This window comes from Macaca nemestrina, chromosome 10 (genome assembly GCF_043159975.1).
Source record: "Macaca nemestrina isolate mMacNem1 chromosome 10, mMacNem.hap1, whole genome shotgun sequence".
NCBI lineage: Eukaryota > Metazoa > Chordata > Mammalia > Primates > Cercopithecidae > Macaca > Macaca nemestrina.
Genome location: NC_092134.1, coordinates 2,694,423 through 2,719,782, shown reverse-complemented (window position 1 = coordinate 2,719,782; position 25,360 = coordinate 2,694,423). Strand labels below are relative to the sequence as shown.

Below are 25,360 nucleotides of genomic sequence, written 5' to 3'. Positions count from 1 at the left end.
GTGGGGCGGGGGCGCGGCCTTGGGGCGGGGCGTGCCTGGCTTGTGGGGCCTGTGCCGGGTGTCTGGGCGGGGCCAGGCGGGGTCTCCCAGGGGCAGAGGCGAGGCCTGTGAGGCGGGGGCGGGGCCTGTGGGGCGGGGCGTGCCGGGCTTGTGGGGCCCGTGCCGGCTGTCTGGGCGGGGCCAGGCGGGGTCTCCGAGGGGCAGAGGCGAGGCCTGTGAGGCGGGGCCGGGGCCCCTGAGGCGGGGGCGGGGCCCGTGAGGCGGGGGCGGGGCCCGTGAGGAGGGGCGTGCCTAGCTTGTGGGGCCTGTGCCGGGTGTCTGGGAGAGGCCAGGCGGGCCCTGTGAGGCGGGGGCGGGGCCTGTGGGGCCTGTGCGGGGTGTCTGGGAGGGACCAGGCGGGGTCTTGGAGGGGCGGGGCCCGGGCCGCGGCCTGTGGGGCGGGCTCATCTGGTCCCGCGCCCACTACATTGAAAACCGCCATTCGCTGGGCAGCCAATGAGGGCGTGGCGCGCGCCGCTTTCCGCCGTTACTGGGCGTATGGTGCGCTGCCACGAGGCTGGCGTCTGGAATGAAGTGTTCATCCGCCCAGGAAAAGAGCGCCGGTTGCCCGCCGCCCGCGTGTCCCTGGCTTTCTCGGGAACCCAGCGCGGAAGGCGAGGTGGGCGCAGGCCGCAGGAGGTCCTGGGAAGTCGGCGGCGCGGAGGGATCTCCGCGGGAGCCGTTGGGGCTGTTGGCTTCGGGTTAAGGTGCGAGGACCAGGACTAGGGCGAGGGCGGCCGTCCAAGGTGCGGGGCGAGGCTGAGGTGTTAGGTGTGCGGGGACCGGGGTGCGGGGGCGGCGGCCGGGGGTCCGGGATGTGGAGGTGAGGCCCGAGGTGTGGGGACGGGGGTGCGGGGGCGAGGTCGCAGGTGTGGGGGATGCAGGAGCCGGGTGCGGGGATGAGGTCCCAGGTGCAGGGGATGCAGGAGCCCTGGTGCAGGGGCAAGGTTGCAGGTGCGGGGGCTGCAGGGGCGAGGTGTCAGGTGTGGGGGGTGCGGGACCAGGGTGAGGCGCTGAGACCCGCCTAGCGGGGGCTGTGGCGCCGGGGTGCGGGGGCGAGGACCCAGGTGCCGGGGGTGCAGGGGCCAGGGTGCGGGGGCGAGGTCGCAGGTGCGGGGGGCGCAGGGGCCAGGGTGCGGGGGCGAGGTCGCAGGGGCCAGGGTGCGGGGGCGAGGTCTCAGGTGTGGGGGTGCGGTGCCGGGGTGAGGCGCTGAGGCCCGACTTGCCGGGGCTGTGGCGCCGGGGTGCGGGGGTACAGGGGCCGGGGTGCGGGGGTACAGGGGCCGGGGTGCGGGGGTACAGGGGCCAGGGTGCGGGGGTGAGGTCCCAGGTGCGGGGGGTGCAGGGGCCGGGGTGAGAGGCTGAGGCCTGAGTTGCTGGGGGTGCGGGGGTCGGGGACAGAGGTCTCCGCAGTGGCGGCAGTGCCTGAAACTGCGGGGACCCGGGAGCCCTGCAGGAGGGCCTTCGGGACGTCCCGCCTGACCCACGCGGCCGCGGGAAGCCATCTCTGCGGAGGGCGAGGCCCCTTTCCCGCGTCTGCAGCCGCTGCGCTGCGTCCCCGGGAGCCTTGGGAGCCGGACGTTGGGAAGAGGACGGAGCTCCGGAGGACCGCAAGTGAGGCGGCGACCGCAAGGGCCGGGCTCTGCGAGGCTCGGGGGTTCTCGCGGGTGCTGGCGGCCGGGCCCCTGGCACCTGTGGAGGGAAAGGGGCGGCGGGGCGGCGGGGGCCTTGGGAGCTCCCGGGATGGATGCTCTTGCTGTCTTCAGCCCCTGCGGCCTCCAAGGTAAAGCCGGCTGGAGCCCTGCGCAGCCTGTTCTCTGCGCGCTTTCCTTTTCGTTTTTAAGTTGTGGCCAGAGAGACCCCGCTGGCATAGAATGTACCGCCCAACGGTTTTAGGCGTGTGGCGCGGTGGTGGTTCCCACGTGCATGGTTCCCACGTGCATGGTTCCCACGTGCATGGCGTCGTCCTGAGCTCAGCGCCGGAGGCATGTTGTTAGGTTGAAGAGCCTTTGGCAGAGCTGGTAATGAATCGGGCATGTGATTTCCAGCGAGTGTGGTTATTGGAAGCACACACTTGTTTTTTGACTTTAAGAATTCGATATCCAGACTGAGGTGGTTTTGAGATTGGAAGGAGATAAAGCTGAAAACCGGAGTTGTGCTGGGAAACCTGGACGTAGAGCGCTGGGCCCGCCAGGTATTTAGTGACCAGCACAACGCGCCGCCCTGGGTTTCAGGCCCTGGAGATGATGAGAATCAGCTGGAGGGCTGCTTCCAGCCGGCTGCTAACTCGCCAGGGCTGAGAGCCGCTCCCCACCCCGTAATTTCTGTTACCAGCCAGTCCAAATGCTGCCTGTCATTTCCTGCTGGAGATGAGAGTTCAGCTCGTCCCTGTTTTTTTTTTTTTTTTTTTTTATCACTGTTTCACACCATTGTTTGTAAGGTGTCAAGCGGCCATCTGGGTGCAAAGGCGTCAATTGTAATTCGCAGCCTAGTTGGAGAAGCTATGGAGTGCAGGGATGTGCAGAGGGAGAAAGCAGGTTACCATGTAGTAGAGTGACCGTGGCCACGCCAGGGAAACGGCTTTCAGAGAAGGGGGCAAGGGATGGCCTGCGAGCTGGTCCTTAAGTGGTTCACTGGATTCTTGTGGTTTCAGAGGAGGCCGAGGCTTTGTTTAGCAGAGACTGTGCCGTGGTATAGGGTAAGTCACGGAATTGATTGTGATAGGAAGCAAGTAGCGTTTGCTGGCGTCTCAGGCAGGTGCTTTCAGACTGATCTCTAGATCCGCAGTCCCCAATCTTTTTGGCACCAGGGACCGACTTCGTGGAAGACAATTTTCCCACTGACCGGTAGGGGATGGTTTCAGGATGAAACGGTTCCACCTCAGATTATCAGGCATTAGATTCTCATCAGGAGCATGCAAGCCAGATCCCTGGCACGCCCACTTCACAGTAGGGTTCACACTCCTAGGAGAGTCTGATGCCTCCACTGATCTGACAGGAGGGGCGCTCAGGCCGTCATGTTTGCTGCCGCTGCTCACCTCCTGCTGTGTGGCCTGGTTCCCTTACGGGTCCATGGCCGGCGGGCTAGGGACGCTGCCTGTGGATTATCCGCAAGAGACTGTCATGCACCATGTGCCCAGTGTGTAAACTGAGTATGCATACGTAACCATTGTCATGATGCACACATTGTAAAATAAATATAAAGCAGTTTAACATGAGGTTTAAAGTTAGTTGTAATATGCTGGCACCTCAGCGGATTATCTTGTGTAAACTCCTTTGGAAATTGCTGCTTTAGAGTAGGGGGTCTTATACGATGAATGTTTGCTTTAATCCTGTAAAATACAATAGGAAGTCAGAGGTTTTTAAAATTGAAAAATGGCATTAGATTTGTCTTTCTGTGAAGATCATGAAGCCAAGAATTTTAGAAGCTGTTAAAATTCAAAGGATGAAAAAGATAACGTGACTTAAGGCAGAGTGATGGTAAATGATGTCATCGCCTGCCCCATGTAGAACCTTTGATGGTTTCTCATGTGTTGAGTATCCAAGCTGTCTGCAGGACCCTGAGCGGTCTGCTCCCTGTCCACATGAATTCCTCCGCTCCCCTTGTTCCTTCCCTTTCCAGTCCCACTGGGCGTCTTTTGGTTCTGCATCCAATTCAAGCACTTATGTGTGGGTTGTTACCGCTTGTGTGGAAGACTGGTACCACCCTGCCTTCCGATTCCTGATTCTCCATTTCAGCTTAAGTCTTGTTACAGGCAGGCCTCTTTAGGGTTTACATCAGTTCCTGCTTTCTTTTTGGTAAGAACATTCTGCTTATTTCCTTCATCACACTTTTTAACACGTGGAGTTATGAGTTTACCTGCCCTTTCCATTAGGGCTGATGTTTGTTGACTGCTCACCGGAGGTCAGTGTGAGTTCTCATTTGATCCTCACCATTGACTTGTGCAGTAGGTTATTCCAACCATTGGACAGAGAGTCACAGGCTATGTCGTTTTCTCATGTTGTCTAAAATGTGAAGGAGTTGGGCTCAGGCAGTTGAGCTCCGGGGCCTCTACGCTTAATAGCCTGATGACACTGTACCACCGCGGCGAGGGTGAGAGGCTGTCATAGCTGAGCCCAAAGCTGATCCCAGCTCACAGGAAGCACTTAGTGCCACCATGATGTTGAAGAAATGGGGAGAATGGTCCTGGCAGATGTAGGAGAAATAAAGTAGTTTTGAAATCAATGACTCCATTCTTTTTATGTAGATACAATGTAGGTGGTGATATCACTCCCCAAGAATGAGATTATGGGACATGAGGGAAAAGAGATACTAGTTTGGGTATGTTCAGCGTAAGCCACACATGGAACTCTGGGAAGATCCAGGAGAACTCATTATGTATGCAGAAGGATTATCTAAGGGGCCTGGCGGGACACTTGCCACAAGTGCCCTGTTTCTGTGTGTGTGTGTGTGTGTGTATGTGTGTGTATATGTATCTCCAAATGGGAAAGAAAGAACCAGCCACCAGCATGTTAATTATTTCAGCACTTTCTCCTCCTAAGTCTGTTTATAATAAATAATCCAAATGAAAAACTAAGTCTTCTATTAAAATACGTTTTCCCCTTTGGCCCTACAGCAGTGCCCAGTGCAAGGCAGGCAACTGAGTTTGTTGAATGTAGGAACGTTACATTAAACAACTGTCATTACAGATTAGAAGGATACATACTAATTGCCTGGCGAGCTTACTTTTTAATCTCAAAGAAGTTTAAAGTAACACTGTAGAAACGATCAAATGCGGTTGCCTCCATTGAGTATTGTCTTCAAGATTGTTTCCTCTCCAGAAATAGAAAAAAATGACTGGGCGAGCCAGAGCCAGAGCCAGAGGAAGGGCCCGCGGTCAGGAGACAGTGCCGCTGGTGGGCTCCACTGCTGTGAGTGTTTCACCGTTTCTGACTACAGAAAATGTCCTTGAATCTTGATCAGCCTAGGCTGTTGAAAATAAACTAAAGACTGTGCTGGGAAGGATATAGGGAGTGAGCAAGGCAGATCATGTCCTGTTTCCTCAGGATATTAGAAGCTGATTCCTGACTTTATTTGGTGACTCTTCTCTCACATTTCTTTTTAAGAATAAAATATTTGACTATTAATCTAGATAGGTGTTGGTTGAATTCCTGAGACTTAAGACTGGACATTTTCTCTGGTGTCTGTGACCGCTTGACAAAAAGAATGTTCTTTATTTTTCTATAACTGCAGAGTCAGCAACCTGGTTATATTCAGCCTAGGTCTCAGCAGCCACCGGCAGAGGGGGAGTTATTTGGCCGTGGACGGCAGAGAGGAACAGTAGGAGGAACAGCCAAGTCACAAGGTGAAGAGAAAGTAACAGGAGGTCTTAACAGCTGTGTTCAACACATGCAGCAAATTTTACTGAATTAAAACTTGGTACAAAAATTTGTGCTGAAACTGTTTAAGAAACATTTCCTTATAATGTTGCCATAACACGCAAGTACAATTGTGGAAAATACTTAAATCTAATTTCTTAAACATTCTGTGTGTCAGTCTTCACCAGTAAATGACTTTAAAAGAAAATGGTTACTCAGGATTTCAAATTTAACTCTCTGAAACGGTTCCCTATCTGTAACGAGGTAGTGTCTACCTGTAGAGGCAAAGATCACTGTGGCCATTAACTAATACGTGGGATAACAAATGAAGGCCCTGTTTTGTCATCTTTCACTGCTCTTTGGAGATTATATCTGAGAATTGCTTGTCACGGTAAATGCTCAAGTACCTATTGTTTTGTAGAAATTAATATACGTTTAACAGATTATTGCCAATTAGACATTGTTTGGACCTTGATTTTCCTTCTGTAAAGGGGGTGTGGATGCACCGAAAGGTTCTTAAACAGCACAGTGGCGTGAGCTCTGATTTGTGTTTGAAATAAATCGCTCTGGGAGCTGCATGGAAGGGGGAATTAGCAAGGTTCCCAGTCTTGTCCGTTCTGAAATCTGTCCTCTTCGAGTGACAAAATCAAGCTTTGGCTCAGTGTCATAGCAGTACTGTATATCTCAAGCAGAACAGATTTCATCATTGTTTTATTCAGAAACTGGCAATTGGATTTTTGCACCCAGAACCAAATTTTTCAAGACAAATTAAAAATTTTTAAGGAAAAAAATCAGCCTTTATGACCGTTCAGTATCATCAGGTTGGATTCAGTATGCATGATTTAGTGTAGTTACTCACCCAGTGCCATCAATACTTTAAACCAAGTCTCTGGGATAAAAAACTCACTAAGAGAGACAAATATGAACGGTTACATATTTAAAGGATTTTTAGGTAGAGCCCCCTCCAAATCATGAGTTACATATTTAGAGGATCTTTAGGTAGAGCCCCCTCCAAATCATGAGGTACAGAAACTAACATGGAAGCGCCTTTTAAAGTGCTTTAGATGTGATATTTAAAACTTATTGCATGCCTGTGATGCTTATTCTCAATTTTTCAGGTGAAAGAATCAACGCTCATGTTAAATAATTGGTTTCCAAAGTACAGCAAGAACTGAAATATTTTAAGCCACTGTTATTTCTCTGAGGAAGTCTAGAAAGTAGGCAGTTCTGGTGTTTGTGGTCAGAAGAGAACTGGACTCTGATCTTTTTGTTCTTTTGTCCTGGGCCCATGACGGCCATAATTAAGACCTCTGTTTGGTTCAGAACTTCTCTATTCGAGCCCTCCCTGCCAGATCCAGATTCCAGGCTCCATGGGCAGGGCAAAGGGGCAGGAAGTACAAAAGTCACAAGTCAGCTATTGGCTCTCTTATGGAATGTTTCCAAAAGTGTCATCCTACAATTTCTGCTTAAGTCTCTTAGGCCATCCCTAACCATGGGGAGGGTGGAAATTTTGGTCTATTTAAGTATATTATTCCCAAAATAGAATTTTTTTTTTTAATGAGGGATTGGTTATTGGAGAGTCAACTGGTAATCTCCGTTACAAAAGATAACATGCCTATTAATTGACAGCTGGAATTTTAACACTTGACTACAAAGTTCATATTGGTTTTTTGGCTCACATCATATTGTTGATCTGAGATAATTGTATAATTTCAGCAAATCAAATGGCTTGAATAATTTAGGTTCTTATAACCACAGCTTGTAGCAGTAAGCATGAACTGATTAGTCACAAGCTTATTACCTATTACCAGTATGAGATGCGTGTCATGGCCATAGAATATGTACAGGTGCAGAAATCCATTCTTCTGATTCTGAATGGAATCAGGTAGTGAGGAAGTTGCATTTTAGATGTAAGTTTTCTAATCCAGGTTACAGATTTAAACCCTCTAAACCACCAATTTCTGTAGCTGTAATTGCATCATGACAGACTGTGGAAAATACATGAAGACCTTTAGATAGTTATTAGACTTACAATACAAAAAAATATTTTCCCAGTCAGCAAACATCTGCTCCTCCACTCTCGCACCACAGTCCCACCGGCTTGATCTTTTCAAGGTGTACATCTCTTGAAAGAGTGCATCTGCAACTTCCCAGCACAGTGACAAGAAAGCCTTTGTGAATGAAGTTATAAATAGGAAACCGTTCTCTCGTTAGGCTGGCAGATACCGAAAACATGTTGATAGGATTGTTTTATGCATTGTCTTCTACACCTCAGTATCCTTTGGATTACGTATATTAGCACTGTGGGAGTTAATGTTGTCATCCTTTACTTCGTACTTTATTTCAAGTAGATAATTTTTCTTCTTTTTTAAGAACTCCAGATATCTGCTGGATTTCAGGAGTTATCATTAGCAGAGAGAGGAGGTCGTCGTAGAGATTTTCACGATCTTGGTGTGAATACAAGGCAGAACCTAGACCATGTTAAAGAATCAAAAACAGGTAGGTTGATTAAGAATAAGTTTTTGTGAGATTACATCTCAGGTACACAGGACAGTGAACTGAGGCACTTTAGTTTAGGTATTTATTCGGTCAAGGATCCTGCATGGCTTTTGCATTTTCCTCTCTCTGTTTCTTTTGGCGTTGATGAAATAAGTTATAGATAATATCTTGAACTGCACATTTTGAAATGTCATCTCATTAAATATTAATAGATCACTTTCAAAACTCTTTGCCATGAAGAGATTTGGTTGGTTTTGTTGCAAAATTATTTGTAAATTACTTAGTCTAAGGAAGCTCCGTTTCTAAATGTATGCTTCTTTAGAAAGTCACCTAAAGAGGTAGACTAGTGGTCTCCAGAGTCGGATGCTGTCTGCTGCTCTTAGCCTTGGTTTACGGAACTGTGCCTGCCTTGTCATGGTGGGAAGGTTTCAAGGAAAAATAAACTTGATATTTTGTTAATTGACTGTAACTTGCTTTTCCAGGTTCTTCAGGCATCATAGTGAGGTTAAGCACTAACCATTTCCGACTGACATCCCGTCCCCAGTGGGCCTTATATCAGTATCATATTGACTATAACCCACTGATGGAAGCCAGACGACTCCGTTCAGCTCTTCTCTTTCAACATGAGGATCTCATTGGAAAGTGTCATGCTTTTGATGGAACAATATTATTTTTACCTAAAAGACTACAGCAAAAGGTTATTTGGCAAAAGGGAGATGGGGAATTTCCACTTCAAGGCAAAACTACTACAATGTAAGATAGTTCACATGGCTTTTAGAGAGACCCCAGGAGTCTCCTGTCTGATGTGACGGAATAAACACATAGGGTACTTTGGCATATTGTAGCATTGTCAGATTTGTCTGGATAACTTGATGGTTACAGTTGAATTATAATACACTTAGCCACTCTTTTTCTCAGAGCCATTTAAAAAAAATCCAGTTGAAACATTTTATAGTTTTCAGTGTTGCCTTATTAAGCAAGCAGTCTGTGATTGGGCATAGTTGTCCTTTAAGGATTTAAAGTTTGGGTTTTCCACCTCTCTGGCTTCAGGTTACTGAAGTTTTTAGTAAGACCCGGAATGGAGAGGATGTGAGGATAACGATCACTTTAACAAATGAACTTCCACCTACATCACCAACTTGTTTGCAGTTCTATAATATTATTTTCAGGAGGTATGTGTTTTATTTCAACATTTTATTAAGAGGAAAACCAGCAAAGTTGAAATAATTGTACATTGATCATCTACATTCAAGTCTCCTAGATTTTCAACGTTGGCTGAGATTATTGGGTTTCTCTGTATTGCAGTAACTTAAGGTGTGGTTTACTGATAGAAAATTCATGTATTTGCTTTAAGCAAGTATCCTGCCTTTCCTTCCCTAATTCTGTTGACTTCAAATGCTATCTGAGCTTGTGTTCAGATGCTCATATCCTCGAGAGTGAGGATGTTGCAGACTTGGTATTCCTGCTCCCCACGGTGGGTCCTTGGTCAGGAGGAGGGCAAAGTTCAGCTCGCTTGTTCCACCGCAGGAGATACACTGCGTGCTGGATAATTTGCCTTCAGGGTACATACCACATATTCCCAATCCAAAAGCAAGACACATGGTCTGCAAAAATTTTTATTTTTTGAGGGGGATGAGAAACAATCCAGATAAGGCTGAAATTTTCATGAGAATAATGGGGCATAATACTTGTATTAATTTAAGTTAGTGATAACTGACACTGATAGGACAATTCATTGTGATAAATACTCGTTTTCAGTTAATGTAACTGGTAGATTATTTTTCCCTAAATGAGGGGTTGGCAGACTTCTCTCTGCAAAGGGCCAGATAGTAAACGTCTTAGGCTTTGAAAGCCGTGTCATCTCTTGCAGCTGTTCCGCTCTACTGCGGGACCACCGAAGCAGCCAGAGACAGTGTGTAAGTGAGCGGTCATGGCTGTGTGCCAGTAAAACTGTTGGCGGATGCTGAAATCTGAATTTCAGATAATTCATGTGTCATGAAATAATCTTTTATTTTTTCCAACCTCAAGGATATTTGAAAACCATTGTTAACTCATAGGCCATAAAAAACAGCAGGTAGGCTGGATTTGGCCTGGCTACAGACCACAGTTTGCCAACCCCTGCTCTAAACAACATGCTTTTCTGATTGCCGTATTGGAGATATTTATCAATATTCACTATTCTGACCTTTCAATTTCTAGGCTTTTGAAAATCATGAATTTGCAACAAATTGGACGAAATTATTATAACCCAAATGACCCAATTGATATTCCAAGTCACAGGTTTGTATGAAGTGGAAAGTTTAGTATTCCTTAGGCTTAATTACAAGCTTTTGAGATAATAACCTGACTTGAAATGGTCGAATTTACTACAGTGACTGTTAATGCCACCCATCACATTATGTGACTATTTAACTTGAATAATGAGGAGACATCCCAGAATATTTGGATTTAAAAAAAAAACACATAATTTACCTGTCACTAGGGAAGAATACATAGTTGTCCAGTGCTGAGTTTGTATTTTTGCCCTTAGGTAATAAAAATAATCAGTTAATATGGTGTATCAAGATTGCAGCCCAACTGAAAAACTGCCTGCTGGGTACTGTGCTCCCCACCTCAGTGATGGGACCTTTCGTACCCAGACATCAGCATTGTGCAGTATGCCCGTGTCACAAACCTGCACGTGTACCCTTTGAATCTAAAGTTGAAATAAGAAATAAAAGGCTGGGCGTGGTGGCTCATGCCTGTAATCCCAGCACTTTGGGAAGCCAAAGTGGGTGGATCACGAGGTCAGGAGTTCTAGACCAGCCTGGCCAAGATGGTGAAACCCTGTCTCTACTAAAAATACAAAAATTAGCTGGGTGTGGTGGCGGGCACCTGTAATCCCAGCTAATCAGGAGACTGAAGCAGAGAAGTGCTTACATCCGGGAGGCGGAGGTTGTGGTGAGCCGAGATCACGCCAACTCCAGCCTGGGCGACAAAGCAAGACTCTGTCTAAAAAAATAAATAAAAAAGAAATAAAATATTGCAGCCCAACAGGTTTAAGTTTATCATAGTAATTGTAGGTGCTTTCAGTTAGATTGGCAACTTTTTAAAGTCTTAGACCACTGTAATGAATAGTTGATTAAAGTTAGTACATTCATTTAAAATGAAACTTATACAATTATTATAATATTGAAGGTCTTAAAGCTGGAACCATGTAAGTCCTAGAAATAAGGAAATTGATTCATTCAAAAACTTACAGTTTAGACCCAGTTAATAAAAGTGAAAACGCAACTTAGTGTGTGCAGAATGTGTTTGAATGTGGAGAGGTTCTTCATGACCCCCATCTTGCCTGACAGGTTGGTGATTTGGCCTGGCTTCACTACTTCCATCCTTCAGTATGAAAACAGCATTATGCTCTGCACTGACGTTAGCCATAAAGTGCTTCGAAGTGAGACTGTTTTGGATTTCATGTTCAACTTTTATCATCAGACAGAAGAACATAAATTTCAAGAACAAGTTTCCAAAGAACTAATAGGTTTAGTTGTTCTTACCAAGTAAGACTGCTTTTTAAAATGCAAAATAATTTTTGTGAGTCTTAAAGTATAGTGGCTTTGTAGTTCTACAATGTTAAGAAATAGTGTTTCAAGTTGAGTGGTGGGAATAGCACAAAAAAGCGTGACGGTATTTTTCACTTTTCCCAGGATCATAGTTTTGGGGGTAACATAACTCATCTGGAGAGGACAAATAGCTAGTGATTTTTACCCTTTTAAATTATTTTATTTTCTGTTAGTAATTTAGTCACTTCCCCCATCCATCTGGCAGAGTCTGTAAGAAATCCTGTTTCCTTCTTTTTCCATAACTTTGTATATACCCAGGTGATTTGAAATTTTAGAGAATACTTGCTGTCTAGTCTCTCTTTTTAATATTAGTTCTTCACATTTCCATCAAATGCAGTCAAATCTCAACTGATCCCTAGGTATAACAATAAAACGTACAGAGTGGATGATATTGACTGGGACCAGAATCCCAAGAGCACCTTTAAGAAAGCCGACGGCTCTGAAGTCAGCTTCCTAGAATACTACAGGAAGGTAAGATGCTAGTGGTGGTATCTTTTTCCTATGAAGTAGTTAGATCTTAGGAAAGTAGTTGAATCTTAGGAGAAATCCAAAATATCTTTGGTAGAATTCTCTAACATGTGTTGCACATTTGGAACAAGTTGCTTTTAAAGCTGTGTGTAAATGTATTTGTTAGGGCAATCACAGCATTATTTTATTCATTATCAGATTTATTAAAATGCCTCTTTTTATTTGGTACAGTTCACATAATGAGAAGTGCCCTGTCTTGGTTCCCTTTTTCCAGTAGAATGAAAGCTTACATTTGAATTGAAGCCTATGGAGGACAAGTAGGTTGGATAACAGGTGGTAAGCAGTGGGAATTAAGAGCTTGCCATACTGTCTTCTCCCTCCATAATCAACATTTCACTTAATTTCACCTTGGACAGGAGTGGGAATTAAAGATCTTGGAACCTTCAGTATCATTTCTGCTAAATCTGCTGCCTGTGGGTTATAACTCTTAACTTTTGATTTACAAAAGACTGATCTTTTGGGCGATCATCTAAAACAGTTTTTAAAGAGATGGTTCTAGTTTTGAAAAGACCATCAAAGGCAAATAGCAAGAAAGAGCAACTATTGACTAGAAGAAATTAAACTGTTTATATAGGAATGCATGCCAACATTGTTTTAGTATTCAGAGATGAGCAGATCTGGTCCCCAAATCCTTAGAATGTCACATTCCATTTGATGTTAAAATTGCAGGAAAATTATTTCTAGAAAACTATCAAAATCTCAAAACTTGTCTTTGAATTGCTAACATTTCACATCTTCTTCTAAATAGAGTATTTCCTGTTTCTAAAATTTTGGATAAATTAGCTTAAATATGAAAAGTATTTGTATTTTGCATGGAAAGTGTGCATCTTACCAGTGGCGTTGGAAAGGTGTGTGTGCTGCTGTCCAGCTGCTCGGCTGTGACTAAAAACATAAGCCACTGCGGAGGGAGGGATTCTATGAGACGCTGCATGAAGGGCTGACCTTATTCCTGGCAAGATGGAAACAGCCAGTGGTCATTTCAGCATGCCTTTCCTCCCACTGTTTTCAGCCTCTTTACTCCTTGAGGACTCCAACCATGCCTAACCTGGATCCCTCTGGGTGTCAGAGGTTACTGTGAGGAATGAGTTGTGGCATTTTTCTGTCATTAATTTTAGTAATCACTCTCAGGGATGGTAGAAGTTGGTATATATCAACAGCAAATATGAAGGAAACATCAGCTGAAAATGTGATTTAAACCTGAAGCAAGGTCAGTGGAACCTCTCCCCTTCCCTGACTGGTACTGAGTGTCCTGTGGCAGCTCATCCTCCTGTAAGCGGTGTTTTACGTGTTATCATACTAATGAGCTCTGCCCAGGCCCCTTTTACTCTACGTTCACTCCCTAGGTGATTTCCAGTCTCCTCTGCCCAGGCTTCAGGCATGAAATGTTAAGAATCCCCAGACTTCCAGTTCCAGCCTAGACTTGTCTAAGCTTAGCTGCCTGGTTGTTCTAAGTATTTGGATGACTCAAAGATACCTCTCCTATGTTGTCAATGTTGAATGTGTTCTGTCCTCCCAACATGGCCCCTACTCAGTGCTCTTGGTCAGTGCAGAGAAGGTAGCTTGGACAGAGGCAAGAGATTTTGTGGTTTATATACTCCATGCCTAAGTAGGCTCTCAGGTATTTGAATAAAAAAATGGTGGATGAGTCACACATCAGATCTCTGCACCTCCCCCTGCCTCCTAGTACTCCCTCTTTGTCCAGACCCGTCACTCACCTTGTTATCTGAATTGCCTTCATTTTTCTCCTTTTCTAAATGACTGGCATCTCCTGTCCAGGCCCTATTTTTATAATTCACTTAACTAGTCTCTTAGTATTTATTTCCTCTGCCTTGTGATCAATCAACTCGTACCCATCTGTTCTTCTTCTTCCCCTTCCCCCCAGAAATGATGTGGTGCCCGTGGCCCTGTGCCTTGTGAAGTGTGGTGGTCTTTCTCCGAGATGCCCGTGGCCCTGTGCCTTGTGAAGTGTGGTGGTCTTTCTCTGTGAGACTCTGCCTGCTGCTTTATTCTCATGGCATGTCCCCCACTATACCCTTAGACTAAACACAGGGCTGTGTCCCCTCTGTTGGACACACCCTGTATGCTTGTGTTTGAGATCTCAGGTCAGCTTCTTTCTGTAGGGAAGACTTCTCTGGAAATCAGGGATAATCAGCTGTCTTTAGTAGAAATAATTAATGAAAGAGGTTGATGTTGAAATATTTAAAAGAAAACATTCTTAGATTTTCTGGTAGAAATACAGTTTTAGTAGTAAGTGATGGTTTGGGATTAAAGATAATATCTAGGAAACAGAGTAGAAGAAGGGTGTTTGGAAGAGAAGGTTATAGTTGGTTTTTAAAATAAAATGTTTAACAGTAATGTCTAGTAAAAATGAGAGTGCTGTTTTTTCAGGTGTAGAGGAAAATGTTTAAAAATATTTGACAGGGCCAGGTGCGATGGCTCACGTCTGTAATCCTAGCACTTTGGGAGGCCGAGACAGGCGGAGCACCTGAGGTCAGAAGTATGAGACCAGCCTCGCCAACATGGTGAAACCTCATCTCTACTAAAAATACCAAAAAAAATAGCTGGGTGTGGTGGTGGGTGCCTATAATCCCAGCTACTCATGAGGCTGAGGCAGGAGAATCACTGGAACCCGGGAGGCAGAGGTTGCAGTGAGCTGAGATCGCACCACAGCTCTCCAGCCTGGGCGACAGAACGAAACTCTGTCTCAGATAAATAAAGGAATGAATGAATGAATGAATGAATGAATGAATGACAGGCTGTTTCAACCCTAAGAATATGAAAGGTGGCGGGGGTGGGGCAGTGTGAGTGCAAGTTCTGTATCAGGAACCATGCACTTAAGGCCTTGGGTGAAACAGGGTGAGAGAGGGCACACTCTGAAATACGACCACACTTCCACTGTGTGTGTTTGCACGTGGTGTGGAGGGTAACTGTTCCCAGACTCCTCGTTCTAAAACGTGTGATAAAATAGGTCGTATAGCTACGTGAAGCAGAGGTCAGATGTGAGTGTTCTTCTACTTACAGTTTTCTTATTCGAAATAAGAAAATTAACTTCTTTCCTGGATGGTTGCTTCTATACAGAACAAGTCGAGAACGGGCTAGAATTCATGGTTTCTTAATTCGTAAGGGTTTGTAGTAGATGGCCAGGACCTTGTCATATGCTAGGAATAAGAAATATGCAAGTACCCTTAGTCTGTTGTTGAGAGACAGACTAAGGACATGCTGTGATGTTGTTCTGGGGTGCCCGGTGGAGCTGTGTGGTTTGTTCTTCTGGGGTGCCCGGTGGAGCTGTGTGGTTTGTTCTTCTGGGGTGCCCAGTGGAGCTGTGTGGTTTGTTCTTCTGTGGTGCCCGGTGGAGCTGTGTGGTTTGTTCTTCTGGGGTGCCCGGTGGAGCTGTGTGGTTTTTTTTGTTTTTTTTTTTTTTAAAGCTGGATCTGAATTAAGCAGGATGCTAAGAAAATCTGTTTTCAGCAAGATACAGGATATGGTAGGAAAGAGGATCTTTGAAACACAGGACCAGAACCTGTAGTGAAGAAAACTCAAAGTCTGACATGGTTCTAGAATTGCAGAGCTGAGCTGGAGGCCAGAGAACTCATCTTTTGAGAACATTAAATCATGAATATTGGCTGGGTGCGGTGACGCATGCCTGTAATCCTAGCACTTTAGGAGGCCAAAGCGGGCAGATCACCTGAGGTCAGGAGCTGGAGATCAGCCTGGCCAACATGGCGAAACCCCATCTTTACTAAAAATACAAAATTAGTCAGGCACGGTGGTGCATGCCTGTAGTCTGAGCTACTCGGGAGGCTGAGGCAGGAGAATCACCTGAACCCAGGAGGCAGAGGTTGCAGTGAGCCAAGATCGCATGCACTCCAGCCTGGGTAACAGAGCGAGACTCCATCTCAAAAAAAAAAAAAATCACGAATGTCATTTTTGTTGTTTTACAAATTGTAAACACTTATTTTGGGCAGTGATTTTATATGGGGAAACTTAATACTTCTTAATCAAAATTTGACTTCTTGAAAAGATCAAGATACGATAAAAACTTTTTCTGATTAAAAATGCCCTGTAGCATTCTTCCCTCCCCCTCTTTATTCTTACAGTGAGACTGCTTTCAAAAGTAAGTTCTCACAATAACAGAAAATAGTTTTAGAGGAATCATCCTATGGTGAAGATGCAGAGTTACACAGACTACTGTTTCTAAACCAAGAAATAAAGCATTAAGCAATGAGAACTGTGACGAACCAAGCCCGGACTCAGAACCATACTCTCCTGGACCATCACAGGTTTTAGGAAAAGGATGGGGCAGTCGGTAGAGCATAGAAATCACAACCTCTGTTTTAAGAAGGTTAAAAAGTGCCTTTTAAAACTTTACTCTGGAGCTATTATCAGCCTTGCTATTGGATCAGTTCTTTATTTTTTAAAAAAAGGAAACCCCTTTTGCCCGCTGAGATACTACTCAGGCATTTGCCGTGACCCGCGACGCTTTCCTCTCTTGAGCAGCAATACAACCAAGAGATCACCGACTTGAAGCAGCCCGTCTTGGTCAGCCAGCCCAAGAGAAGGCGGGGCCCCGGGGGGACACTGCCAGGGCCTGCCATGCTCATTCCTGAGCTCTGCTATCTTACAGGTACTGTTGCATTTCGTTTACTCGGAAGGAAGCCACTGGATTTACCCTTTTTTTCCTAGGAGTCCTCAGACATCCCTTTATTTCCCCTTCCCTTCCCCCGAAAACCTTTTATTAAAACTGCTTTGCCTCCTGGGGATTCGCGGTCACCATCACCCTGTGTTCCAGTTATTTAGACCTGATTATTAATTCTTTAACCCTGTGCCTTTAAATCTAGACCTGATTATTAATTCTTTAACCTGTGCCTTTAAATCTAGACCTGATTATTAGTTCTTTAACCTGTGCCTTTATATCTAGACCTGATTATTAATTCTTTAACCTGTGCCTTGAAATCTGATTTAAAGGCCTCACTGATAAAATGCGTAATGATTTTAACGTGATGAAAGACTTAGCCGTTCATACAAGACTAACTCCTGAGCAAAGGCAGCGTGAAGTGGGAAGACTCATTGATTACATCCATAAGTAAGTCGTTGATTTCACTGGGGCATGGTTTCCGTTTTTGGTTTAGTATTTTACGTGGCTTTGAGGGGTATCTTTTGAGGGAGTGGCAGAAAGTAACTTTCTCCTTTTGTATCTGTAGTATTTGGGGTGGGCTTGTTCTTGGTGTTTCTAAGCAAGGCTACCTATACCTCACTTATTCCTCAGGAAATAATGAAGTTAAACTTCGTAGCGCGTAGTCTTTCTAATTCCTCTGTTAGAAAAAGGTAACAACTGAAAAAGGAGATATTTCTGGTCAAATCTTTTTCCTATCTTCGTTATATCAAGGGGTTTCCTTTGATGGGGAGAAAGTTTGGGCATCAGAATTTTAAGTTAAACAATGTCATGAAGAGAAGCCTGAAGGTGGTGAGAGAAAGATGATCATGCTCCTGTGCTGGCTGGCATTCTCACCAGCGCCTTAACCCTGACAGCGACATTGGAATGGGTTGTAGGCTGGAGTGGTTATCTGTTTGACTGGGTTTTTTTTGCTGTGTCTCTTTGTTGAGTGGCATGTAAATGTGTTAAATTTACAGAAACGATAATGTTCAAAGGGAGCTTCGAGACTGGGGTTTGAGCTTTGATTCCAACTTATTGTCCTTCTCGGGAAGAATTTTGCAAACAGAAAAGATTCACCAAGGTGGAAAAACAGTAAGACAGTTTTTTGTTTGTTTGTTTGTTTTTGAGACGGAGCCTCGCTCTGTCCCCTAGGCTGGAGTGCAGTGGCGCAATCTCCGCTCACTGCAAGCTCCTAGCAAGGCAGTTTTTAAAGTTGACAATCAAGTGAGACTTGGGTCAGATCACAATAAAGCAAGTGGGAATAACTTAATTCCATGCCAGAATGATCTTTTCCTCACCTTTCTCTTCTCCCCTTCCACATCCACTCTCTATCAACCCACGTGAGCAGCCCAGGACCTCAGAAATAGGTACACCCCAGGAGGAGAAAACGTGGAAGCCCTAGAGAATGTGGAGCCTGTAGCTTGGTCCTCAAAAATAATCTGTAAGACTTAGCTAAAAAGCGGTTTGATATTTTTTTATTATTATTTTTTTCAATAACTTGAGCTAAAGTGTAGAATCCTAACTATCTGCTTGGGTTGGTATTTTGACTGCCATGAAAATGATGGAAAATCCCTGATTTGATTGGCCTGGACCATTTGTTTATAGAGATAATGTATTAATTATTATGATACCTTTTATGTTTTGTTTTCAGAAAAGGAAAAGCAAGTATTCTAAAAATATTTTTAGTGTAATTAAAGCACTGTAAAGTGCCAACATTTTTAATTTTTTTTTTTTTTTTTTGTAGAAAATGGTGTCCTTCCTGCCTTTGAAATGTACTGTGAACAGTGATCTCACAATGTAACTTAATATTCTGGTTGCATCGTTTATGCTATCCCCTGCATGAGGCCAGTCAGGGAGGTGGCCAGGACACACAGAAGACACCGGGCTGCTCCCTGTGATGACCAGCACTCGGGTGCTGTGCCTCGTGTTTCTTTCACTGTCTGTCTTGCTGTCAGATGTTTTTGTAGCTTGCTTGTGGCATGTAACACCTCAGTCAAGTTACTTTACTCTCAAAGCCTTATTTTTTAATATTTTCATTCTGAAGAAAAGAGTAGCTATACTTGTAAGATTTTTGAAAGATTAAGGAGAATGCAACTGAAGCACTTAGGGAAGTACCTGGTCCAAGTAAGCATTTGAGGAGCAGCTATCAGTATGAGTGTATTTTAAATAAAATTGCCATCATCCTTTGGATACGTTTTAGACTCTGCCCCTTCCGAGGACATTTTCTCTGTCCCTTTAATTCAAGTATGAGAGTAGTACACTAAGTTTCAAAATATGCCGGGGTAGAATTATTGAAGACTTTTTGGCTTGAGGATTGAGAACTTACAATGGAATTTACAGTGTGTCTGAACTCTCTTCTAGTTTGATTACAATCCACAATTTGCAGATTGGTCAAAAGAAACAAGAGGTGCACCATTAATTAGTGTTAAGCCACTAGATAACTGGCTGTTGATCTATACGCGAAGAAATTATGAAGCAGCCAATTCACTGATACAGAATCTGTTTAAAGTTACACCAGCCATGGGCATGCAAATGAAAAAAGCAATAATGTAAGTTAATCAAATCATTTCTGCTCTGAGAATTGCTTAGCAGTCATTTGGAGGGGGTGGGAACTCGAAAGCGATGGAACTATTAAAAATACAAACAACGTTATTTAATTGAAAGATTTGATATGGCTCCCTGTAATGTAGATAAACAGATATATTTTAATAACTAAGAATGGGTGGAAGAAACAACCAAGTCAGACAGTTTCTCAAACCTGCTTCAACTATTGCTCTTGTTTGTATTAGAAACAGCCCTTTGAATGAATGGCTAGTCTCGGTGTTTGATTTCATGTTTTATACAGAAATGTTTCGTGTGTTACATAGGAAAGTGTTTATGCGTGGTCCATTTGTCGTTACTTTGTCTGAATGTTGGATTGTGTACTTTCATTCTAGGATTGAAGTGGATGATAGAACTGAAGCCTACTTAAGAGTCTTACAGCAAAAGGTCACAACAGACACCCAGATAGTAAGTAGCTAATTGACATATAGGCAGTTTTCAGTGAAAGAGCTTTTTCAGAGGGGGCATTTGTACATCTTGGAACTTGGGGTTCTTTTTTCAAATGTTATTAGGTTCTCAAACTAGGCACAAAATATGTTTTGTAACCATAAAGTAGCTAAGCTAATGCTGGCTTTAGTTGTGTACCTGGGAGCTTGGTTTACACATTGCAAAAGGTGAGGAAGGAGTGGAGAAAAACAAAGCCATCTTTAATTTATTCAGACTCAAAGGCTTTACTTAGTCTAGAAAATTTGGAAAGTACAGGAAAGCACAAAAGTCAAAATCAGCTGTTGTTCAGCACACACAGACGTATGGTTGTGTAATTACATGGAAGCTCCCCAGACAGCCTAGTGCCAGGTATGGGAAGAGCAGGGTCACAGAGAGCAGGAAGCCCTGAGTGACACTCAGCAGCTTGTCAGCTTCCACGGGCATCCACGTCACCCCGAGGGGTCAGGATACAGATTCAACCACTCTCCTAAGCTCTTTCCCCTGTTATCTGCAAACATGTTGTTGTGTGTGTGCTTGACCCACCCATCCAGGTGAGTGAGTGATAACTCAGGAGGGGAGGACTGAGTCCCGAAGAGCCCATATGCCGGTTTGCCAGAGTCTCGCTGCCTAGCGTGGGCGTGGGGAAGGTGCAGATGGTTAGGAATTGGAGATGGGGACATTAGCTGATGGCAGCCACTGAATGACGGGTGGTTTTCATCCATGATCTGAAATTGTGGGGACGTGCAGCAAGTGTGTGCTGTGGTTTCGTTTTTGTTGTAATCTGTAGCACAGTTATTAAGAGGGTAAACTCTGAAATCAAACCCCTGGGTTCACATCTCGGCTCAGCCATTTGCCTGCTCTTCATCAAGTGCTTCTGGCTTTATTTCCTTTTCTGAACAAACTGGGTGGTAGTAATAATAGTAGTGAACCCTCATAGCGCTTCTGAAGTTTAATAGCATTGTCATGCCCGGCCCCTCCCTAGTAGCTCAGGACGTGTTAATCACTGTTGCTGCTGCTGCTTCCAGTCAGCTCCTGAAACTCAGTGAGTCTGAGGTAACTCTTCGATTTTCCCAATCCCAGTAAGCTTTTTGAATTATTCAAGGAAAAATTACCCCCCTTTTCTCAAACTAGTTTTTTAGCCTGTCAGGTATGTCTTGACTTCACTGTTTGTCCAGCTTTCTATAAATCGTTGGTTAGAAACTCTCTGTCACTCTGGCACACTGCTTTCTAGTGCAAGGCCATCTGCCTCGATCATGTCGTGTCCCCAGTGCTGAGAACGGGGCCTTCTGTGTTCCAGGCACCAACATGTTGTACGACGACAGCCTGGCCCTGTTCACCATGGCAGTGCTTTAGACGCAGTCTGGCTGCCATCCTGCTCATCCTCTCTCAGACACACCCCTGCACACACTGCTGACACGCTTTTCTCAAACTTGCCTTTGTGTTTCCTAGCAGAGTTTTCAACTTTAAAGTTTTCTAACTTACATATCTTCTCGAACACTCCTCCCCACCCTGAAATTCTATCAGATTGATGTGGTTATTGTTTTTAGTTTGCATCTAGAATGTAGCCTTTATAAACATGATATGCAGTGTCATAGTTTTCTTTTTAAGTCCACACACCCAGCGTAATGTAGCAAAATAGAGTCAGACTCAGTGTCAGGGAACTCCGGAGTTGTCCAAATCTTAATCACATTTGGTCTAGAATCTCCTTTCCATTCAATCTTTGTCCAAGAACTTGGAATTGTGGCCTCAAGACTTCCTGGTCCCTAGTGGAAGAGAAAGAGTAGGGCTTAGACATTGACTTTGCAGAAGTGAAAGCACAGCCGGGCCAAGGCCATGACCCCTGCAGCGGGTTCTTCGCACTCTCCACCCCCACGCCCTGTTCCCATCACCGTTCCCTGCTCTGTTCTTGCTGCTGTGAGCCCCTGGGTGTGGGGGAAGGTGTCTTACAAGTAGTCCTTTTATTGAGGTTCTCTCAACTTGTCCAGGTTGAATATTCCATCTATTTTGGTGGGGCCCTGCCTGATAAAATCTCCAAGTCAAGTACTTCAGTTCTCCTTATTTTTAGCAGAGTTGGTTGATGATTGTTAGAAAACTGACACACAAAGGTAATAGTAGCCTGGGACTGTAGTGGGTGAGACGTAGAAGTTCAGTACCTTCCTATTGCTTTTTATATCTGTAGCATAAAATTGCCACAGATCTGCTGAGGGAACATGGAACTTACAAAAGATAGAACAACACTATGAGATTAAAATTTAAGTGGTAAGGAAATTTATGATAAGTTATACTATTATGTGATTATGATTGTAAAGTAGGAGGGGAAAATGACATGCATGCGAATAATCAGTTCAACGATTTCACTGATTATTTTTATTAGACATGTATATCCTTGGCTATTTTTTAAAACAAATGGAAAGTACATTTCTAGTTGACGGGAAACATTCTGAAGACAGCAGCACGTTGTGGGGCAGCGAGTGCCAGGACGAGTTTCTTCTGCCCCGTTGAGTTTTCGTACAGCCACATTGCAATGAGCTGGCAAAGACAGATTTCATGGTAAACAATACATCTGTGTTGCTGTAAGCCTAAGAAATGCATTGGCTTCCTCTCATGTGTTTATTATTTTAGCCCTCCGTCTCACACTTTAAATCCCATAAGCAGATATCTATTATGTTATCTGGGTAACGGAAACACCCAAGGTGGGAAAATTATTTTGCTGGGCACTATAGAAAGGGAAGAGAAGAATCTGGGAACATAAATTGGAGAACATGACAGTGAGTTAAAAGCTGGATTCAGGCCAGGCGTGGTGGTTCATGCCTGTAATCCCAGCACTTTGGGAGGCCGAGGCAGGCGGATCACAAGCCAGGAGATTGAGAACATCTTGGCCAACATGGTGAAACCCCATCTCTACTAAAAATACAAAAATTAGCCAGGCGTGGTGGTGTGCACCTGTAGTCCCAGCTACTTGGGAGGCTGAGGCAGGAGAATCAGTGGAACCCAGGAGGCGGAGGTCACAGTGAGCCGAGATTGCGCCACTGCACTCCAGCCTGGGCAACAAGAGCAAAACTCCGTCTCAAAAACAAAACAAAACACTCCAGAAAGTTAAACTTGGATGCCCAGAATTGGGGCAGGGGTACATTTAGATCAGGCGCTCTGTTTGTCCCCAAAATTGTCCATGGACCTCCTGTGAAAGTTCATAGTTTGATCAGATTCTCAATCCAGAGCTTTAAATCTTACAAGTTATGATCATAGGTGAATCATGAGTAAATTAAGACTGTAAAAAATCTTTGATTTGTCTGCCTGTCACTTATCACTAACTTATATTACCCTGTTTTCTGTCTCTAAATTTTTCCACACTGGTTACATAGAGCATATTTAAGCTCTCAAGTTTAAACAGTATTCAGTTTTGACTCGTAGTTTGCTTAACATGATTTATTTGCTTCACACGCATTTATTTAGTTGAACATGATGAGCAGTATTTGTTAATGTCCTACTGATTAGCTGTGTGGCTGAAGTAAACAATAAAATAAATGGTCATGTTCTTGACCTTGATACTCCACAGGTGAGTTTAGTTTCCTGTCCTCTCCCTTACTCTTAATCATCTGTCTCCTGATTCTTTGTAACGAGGACGCTTTGTTTTTAGGTTGTCTGTCTGTTGTCAAGTAATCGGAAGGACAAATATGATGCTATTAAAAAATACCTGTGTACAGATTGCCCTACCCCAAGTCAGTGTGTGGTGGCCCGAACCTTAGGCAAACAGCAAACTGTCATGGCCATTGCTACAAAGATTGCCCTGCAGATGAATTGCAAGATGGGAGGAGAGCTTTGGAGGGTGGACATCCCCGTGAGTTTGATTTAATTGGTAGATGCAGTTTTAAAATTGGTATTTAAGAAAGTGGATTTACTTTTTAAATGTTGCTAGTACTCTGCTGTATCTAAAATTACCACATTTGTATTCAAGCTGAAGCTAGCGATGATCGTTGGCATTGATTGTTACCATGACACCACAGCTGGACGGAGGTCAATTGCAGGATTTGTTGCCAGCATCAATGAAGGGATGACCCGGTGAGTGAGACTGGGCTACTGTGGGTAGCAGTGAGGACACAAAGCAGGGGTCTGCAGGTTCGGGAGTAGTGTTCATTCTTCGTTGTTATCCTTCCAGTTTCTCAATTACACATGGCAACAAATTTAGCAAAGAAAAATAATGACCTACTCTAGCTCTTGAATGACCTTCATCCTATATTAGTCAAACTGCATTTCAGATTTTTTCTTTGTCATATGTATTGGCAAGTACATCTTGTTAAATGTGACTCTCTAAAAATGTATTTGTTTAGGCCGGGTGTGGTGGCTCAGGCCTGTAATCCCAGCACTTTGGGAGGCTAAGGCGGGCAGATCACTTGAGGTTGGGAGTTTGAGATCAGCCTGACCAACATGGAGAAACCTCATCTCTACTAAAAATACAAAAAAAATTAGCCGGGCATGGTGTATGCCTGTAATCCCCGCTACTCAGGAAGCTGAGGCAGGAGAATCGCTTGAACTCAGGAGGCGGAGATTGTGGTGAGCCAAGATCGTGCTACTGCATTCCAGCCTGGGCAATAAGAGTGAAACTCTGTCTCAAAAATAAATAAATAAATAAATAAAAATAAAATGTGTTTGTTTAATAATATTTACTGGCCACTGAAATGTAGTTTCACATTTTCATGTAGAAAAACCACTTCAGTTTACCCAGTCACTTGTATTTCAACATAACATTATTTTTCAGTGCTTTTCTTGGAACTAAGGGAATTGCCAAGAATAGTAATATATGAAAATTGAAGGCACATTAGTAGTTGACATTAGTAATGGATATGTTTCAAGGTCTTTTATCATTTTTAACTTTTAGTTTCAGGGGTACGTGTGCAGGTTTGTTACATAGCTAAACTCATGTCTTGGGGTTTGTTGTTCAGGTTATTTCATCACTCAGGTACTAAGCCTAGTACCCAGTAGTTATTTTTTTCTGCTCCTCTCCCTCCTCCCACCTTCCACCCTCAAGTAGGCCCTGGTGTCTGTTGTCCTCTTTGTGCCCGTGAGTTCTCATCATTTAGCCCCCACTTACAAGTGAAAACCCGTGGTATTTGGTTTTCTGTTCCTGCATTAGTTTGCTAGAGGTGATGGATGGAGCTGAAGGTCTTTTATCTTTTAGAAGAGTGAAACTTACAATGAATGGTTTCTCAAGAGCATAGCCATGAGTGTGCTTCTGTGTGTATTTAGGTGTAGTAAACCTGGACAGCACCTCTGGGTATTTAAATTTAACTAAATCCTATTTTCTCCCCAGCAGCTGGAATCATGGTAGTGATTTGTAATGAAAACAGACACAGTTTGTGATGCTGATACGGGATCTCCTGTATCCTGCTCCCTCTGTATAAGGTTTTATGAAGTATTTGGAGATGGTAGCATATGTCTTTAAGGCAGTTACAAAGATGACAGATTGTTAAGAGTGAAATAAATATAGAATAATTCAGAAAGGAAAAATTGATAGACAATTGCATTCTCATTCTGGTTGTGTTTTTCTCTGAATAGCTGGTTCTCACGCTGCATATTTCAGGATAGAGGACAGGAGCTGGTAGATGGGCTCAAAGTCTGCCTGCAAGGTTAGTCTCCTGTGGGGTTGCCTTTCTGCTGTC

General features: G+C 44.2%; 1 protein-coding gene across 4 annotated transcripts in view; it reads left to right on the top strand.

The window, feature by feature from the left end:
* The first annotated feature begins 524 nt into the window (after positions 1–524).
* The window catches only part of LOC105490526 (piwi like RNA-mediated gene silencing 1), a 34,591-nt gene continuing 9,755 nt past the window's right edge, over positions 525–25,360 (top strand). The window contains exons 1-17 of one of the 4 annotated variants that reach the window (XM_011756252.2): positions 525–785; positions 4,860–4,949; positions 5,272–5,383; positions 7,770–7,895; positions 8,378–8,592; positions 8,946–9,067; positions 10,095–10,175; positions 11,234–11,431; positions 11,854–11,965; positions 16,520–16,646; positions 16,988–17,105; positions 17,654–17,768; positions 19,038–19,225; positions 19,613–19,685; positions 23,341–23,541; positions 23,659–23,762; positions 25,257–25,327. In XM_011756252.2, the coding sequence (XP_011754554.1) occupies positions 4,872–4,949; positions 5,272–5,383; positions 7,770–7,895; positions 8,378–8,592; positions 8,946–9,067; positions 10,095–10,175; positions 11,234–11,431; positions 11,854–11,965; positions 16,520–16,646; positions 16,988–17,105; positions 17,654–17,768; positions 19,038–19,225; positions 19,613–19,685; positions 23,341–23,541; positions 23,659–23,762; positions 25,257–25,327 (2,041 nt within the window). In that variant the 5' untranslated portion in view covers positions 525–785; positions 4,860–4,871. Of the gene's footprint in view, positions 786–1,440; positions 1,654–4,859; positions 4,950–5,271; positions 5,384–7,769; positions 7,896–8,377; positions 8,593–8,945; positions 9,068–10,094; positions 10,176–11,233; positions 11,432–11,853; positions 11,966–16,519; positions 16,647–16,987; positions 17,106–17,653; positions 17,769–19,037; positions 19,226–19,612; positions 19,686–23,340; positions 23,542–23,658; positions 23,763–25,256; positions 25,328–25,360 lie in introns of those variants that run through there. The other 3 variants (XM_011756254.3, XM_071070794.1, XM_011756253.3) reach the window with 3 other exon arrangements.